Genomic DNA, 4,959 nt, shown 5'->3' on the forward strand with positions numbered 1-4,959 from the left:
GTGTTAGCCAGGATGGTCTCAATCTCCTGACCTCGTGATCCGCCCGTCTCGGCCTCCCAAAGTGCTGGGATTACAGGCTTGAGCCACCGCGCCCGGCCGAAATGACAGTCTTTTAGTCCAGTACTTTCTGCTCCAGCTGGTGAAAGCACTTAAACTTGGCATTGATGGAGTGTGGTGCTGTGGATTGAGGCTTCTCTTTTTCTTTTGAAGGATGAAGAATGCATTCGGCCTGGTCCTGCTACAGACTTGAGTTTCCTGGAGAAATTGGAAGAGAAAGTGGGCAAACATGCACACTTCGAAACGTACATACTCTATTTGACCAGATTTTGCATGGGGGAAGATCATTGTATCTCCATTTTTTTTAGTATTTGGATAATGTTCTTCAAGAGAACAACTACTTCATACATAAAAATATCTTTATGATATACCACTCATAGATGTGCCAGCCCTTTGTTAGTAGAAATTAAGTGAATTACAAGTTTTTGTTTGTTTGTTTGTTTTGTTTTGTTTTGTTTTGAGACGTGGTCTTAGTCTGTCACCTAGGCTGGAGTGCAGTGGCATGATCACGACTCACTGCAGCCTCAGCCTCCCAGGCTCAAGTGATCCTCCAACCTCAGCCTCCCAAGAAGCCGGGACGACAAACATACACCTCCATGCCTGGCTAATTTTTATATTTTTTGTAGAGACAGGGTTTTTTATTGTTGTTATTATTATTGTCATTATTATTATTAGAGACAGAGTCTTGCTCTGTTGCCCAGACTGAGTGTAGTAGGGCGATCTTGGCTCACTGCAACCTTCACCTCCCAGGTTCACGTGATTCTTCTGCCTCAGCCTTGCAAGTAGCTAGGACTACAGACGTGTGCTAGTAGAGATGAGGTTTCACCATGTTAGCCAGGCTGGTCTCAAACTCCTGACCTCAAGTGACCTGCCCACCTCAGTCTCCCAAAGTGCTGGGATTACAGAAGTGAGCTACCGTACCTGGCCCCAAGACCAGATGAATGCTCCTGTGTTTGTGTTTCCCCTGCTACAAGATGGGGTTATTAATATACCTACCATCCAGTTTTGTAAATGATGCCATAAATTGCCTGGGTGCAATTTCTGGCCATGATAAAGACTTAGTAAATGGTGATGGCTTTCTCAGACCTGTTGTAGAATACTGGAAGGATAAGTAAATGAAATTGCAAAGGATAAGCACATGAAATTGTATAGTGAATCAAGAATGGAAAAATAAATTGGGGTACATTCACAAATGGAATAATATATCACTGTGCAATGAATAATCTGTAACTGCATGCAGTGATGTAAGTTACACAAATGTGATAGAAGTCAGACACAAAAGAGTACATACTATGGCCGGGCGCTCTGGTTCATGCCTATAATCCCAGTACCTTGGGAGGCTGAGGCAGGCAGATCACCTGAGATCAAGAGTTCAAGACCAGCCTGACCAACATGGTGAAACCCCGTCTCTACTAAAAATACAAAACTTAGTTGGGCATGGTGGCATGCACCTGTAGTTCCAGCTACTTGGGAGGCTGAGGCAGGAGAATCGTTTGAATTTGGGAAGCGGAGGTTGCAGTGAGCCGAGATTACGCCATTGCACTCCAGCCTGGGCAACAGAGCAAGACTCCGTCTCAAAGGAAAAAAAAAAGACTACATACTATATAATTCCAATGCAATGCAACGCATACAACTGGGTAAAAATTCATTTATGCTGTTACATGTCTGGTTGCAACTGGAAAGGGCTCAATGTGGGGGTTCTCAAGGACTGGTAATGAATGCTCTGCTTCTTAATCTGGGTGCTGGTTATACAGGCATATTGTTTTCAAAAATTCATTGAGCTGTACACTTAGAATGTATGTGTGCTGTCAATATATGTGACAATTTCAAATAAAAGTCATTTTAAAAAAATCAAGAATCTGGTCAGGCACGGTGGCTCATGCCTGTAATCCCAGCACTTTGGGAGGCTGAGGCGGGTGGATCATCTGAGGTCAGGAGTTCAAGACCAGCCTGCCCAACATGGTGAAAAACCGTCTCCACTAAAAATCCAAAAAATTAGCCAGGCATGGTGGCTCACACCTGTAATCCCAGCTACTCGGGAGGCAGAGGCAGGAGAATCGTTTGAACTCAGGAGGCAGAGGTTGCAGTGAGCCAAGATCACACCACTGCACTCCCGCCTGGGAGACAGAGCGAGACTCCATCTCCCAAAAAAAAAAAAGAAAAAAAAAAAAAAATCAAGAATCTGTAGAAACTGAAAACTGATGTTTTATGAGCATTTTAGTCTTTCAACATCATAAAAATGTAAGATATAAAATTGTTCATAGTTACATCACCTAGAAAAACAGAAGTGAATTCATTATACAAATACATGTGTTTCTGTGGCTCAGTTCTATACTTTTATTTCTCAGCATTTATGGGAAGAAAGGATCTAATTTTGTTTTTTAATTTTTTGAGATAAGGTCTCACTCTGTTGCACAGGCTGGTGTCTAGTGGTGTAAGTATAGCTCACTGCAGCCTCAAATTCCTGGGCTCAAGCAATCCTCCCGCCTCAGCCTCCCGAGTAGCTGGGACTACAAGGCGCATGCTACCACTCCCAGCCAATTTTTTGTATTTTTTTTTAAAGATAGGGTCTTGCTGTATTGCCCCAGACTAATCTCAAACTCCTGCCCTTAAACGATCCTCCTGCCTCAGCCTCCCAAAGTGCTAGGATTATAGGTGTGAGCTACCACGCCTGGCCAAAGGATCTAATTTTAAAGAAATCTTGGTCTATAGCCAGAAAATAAGTAACAAGACTTCCTGTGAGCCTCCCTGTGTGGTGACTTTCAATGTGGACCTACCTGGTTGAAGGCATCTCTCTCTTACTCTTTGCTTCAGATATTGGTGCCATTTTGTCTCAGTGAAGTAGAAAGTTCAACTCATAGGCCAGGTGTGGTGGCTCACGCCTGTAATCCCAGCACTTTGGGAAGCTGAGGCAGGTGGATCACGAGGTCAGGAGTTCGAGACCAGCCTGACCAACATGGTGAAACCCCATCTCTACTAAAAATACAAAAGTTAGCCGAGTGTGGTGGCGCATGCCTGTAATCCCAGCTTCTCCAGAGGCTGAGGCAGGAGAATCACTTAAACCCAGGGGGGTGGAGGTTGCAGTGAGCCAAGATCGTGCCACTGCACTCCACCTTGGGCAACAGAGCAAGACTCCATCTCAAAAAAAAAAAAAAAAAAAAAGAAAGAAAGTTCAACTCATGTCTGTTTCTGTCTCGTAGCCGTAAGCTGGCTGGTCCAAAGGGCCGAAAGAAGATTGGCTGGATGGAGTTCCGCCTCCTCCACTATGCAGGAGAGGTCACATACTGCACTAAGGGTAAGTGGTTGTGGGGTACAGGTGACAGCCATGTGTGTGCCCAGCCTGGTGCCTTACAATAAACTCCGAGTCCACGGAGGAAATGGTGCACGCTCATCCCAAACATTCCCTAACCTTGCATTCAAGCCACTCGAAAAAGTCTTTCTAATTGTATTTATTATTTTTGTAAATAACCACTTTATTGAGATGCAATTCACATATCATCCATTTACCCCATTTTAAAATGTACAATTCAGTAGATTTTAGTATTAATATATTCAGAGTTGTGAAAACATTACCACCATTCATTATGTTTTATTTTATTTTTATTTTTATTTTGAGAGAGAGTCTTGCTCTGTTGCCCAGGCTGGAGTGCAGTGGCGCAGTCTCGGCCCACTGCAACCTGTGCCTCCCAGGTTCAAGCCATTCTCCTGCCTCAGCCTCCCAAGTAACTGGGGTTACAGGCGCCCACCACCACGCCCAGCTAATTTTTTGGTTTGTTTGTTTGTTTTTGCCATGTTGGCCAGACTGGTCTCAAACTCCTGACCTCAGGTGATCTACCCGCCTCAGCCTCCCAAAGTGCTGGGATTACAGGCATGAGCCACCACACCCAACATTATTTTTACTTTTAAATAAGAGTATATTTCTAAGAATCTTTTAAAAAGTAATAACATGTACAGGTATTAGGGTTTTTTCTTTGAATGCAAAGTGACAAAAAGAAAACATTTTTAAATAGGATGAGTCTCTTTGTGCAGATAATCCCTTGATTTTTGTTTAAAGAATAAAGATAATACACATATAGAGCTGTAAACTGCTGACAGCACAGAAAAGAACAAAAGGAAAACTCAAATGCCTTTTACTCTCAGTCTCTCCTTCAGGGGGAACCACAAGAATAAACAGTTTCTTGTAACTACTTCCAGGAAAATAGAAACGTTTTCTGCATATACCTATGAATGTGAGGCTACACACACTCACTCACTCTCCCGTGATCTCACGTTTTTCCATGTAGAAACTGTGTGGTGGTGGGGAGTTTTCCATGTGGTTGGTGCCAGGCAGATGGGGGGCATCATGGATATGGAGATCTGATTCTCTTACCATCTGCTCTGAGATTGTCTACTTCTTTGTAGCACCAGGAATTATGTCATCCTCATATTTGAGTTCTGGGATATTTCTGGTAATAATCTCATGCTATATTATTTCATTTTGGTTTTCTGTCGGGGGAGTGAAGCCAGCTTGCTTCTATGCCACCATTTTTTTTCTTAAACACTTTTGATGCATGCCTTTTTAAAATTTTTATTTAATCATTTTTCTGGAAACAGGGTTTCACTCTGTTGCCTAGACTGGAGTACAGTGCGCAATCATGGTTCATTGCAGTCTTGACTTCCTGGGCTCAGGCGATCCTCCTACCTCAGCTCCCCTAGTAGCTGGGACTACAGGCATGCACCACCACATGCAGCTAAGTTTTTTAAAAAATTGGTGTAGAGACAGGCTAGTCTCAAACTCACTATGTTGCCCAGGCTAGTCTCAAACTCCTAGGCTCAAGCAATCCTCCCACCTCAGCTTTCCAAAGTGCTGGGATTACAAGCACGAGACACGATGCTTGGCTACTCCACCAACTTTAAAAAAAA

General features: G+C 43.4%; 1 protein-coding gene across 1 annotated transcript in view; it reads left to right on the forward strand.

The window, feature by feature from the left end:
• LOC105534648 (unconventional myosin-Ih) overlaps positions 1 to 4,959 on the forward strand; it is a gene marked incomplete at its 3' end in the record, with an annotated part of 55,902 nt that overhangs the window by 30,417 nt on the left and 20,526 nt on the right. Inside the window, exons 12-13 of the mRNA XM_011973421.1 lie at positions 211 to 302; positions 3,258 to 3,352. Coding sequence (XP_011828811.1) covers positions 211 to 302; positions 3,258 to 3,352 — 187 coding nt within the window. The remainder of the gene's footprint in view (positions 1 to 210; positions 303 to 3,257; positions 3,353 to 4,959) is intronic.

Source organism: Mandrillus leucophaeus, unplaced genomic scaffold (assembly GCF_000951045.1).
Source record: "Mandrillus leucophaeus isolate KB7577 unplaced genomic scaffold, Mleu.le_1.0 Scaffold1370, whole genome shotgun sequence".
Taxonomy (NCBI): domain Eukaryota; kingdom Metazoa; phylum Chordata; class Mammalia; order Primates; family Cercopithecidae; genus Mandrillus; species Mandrillus leucophaeus.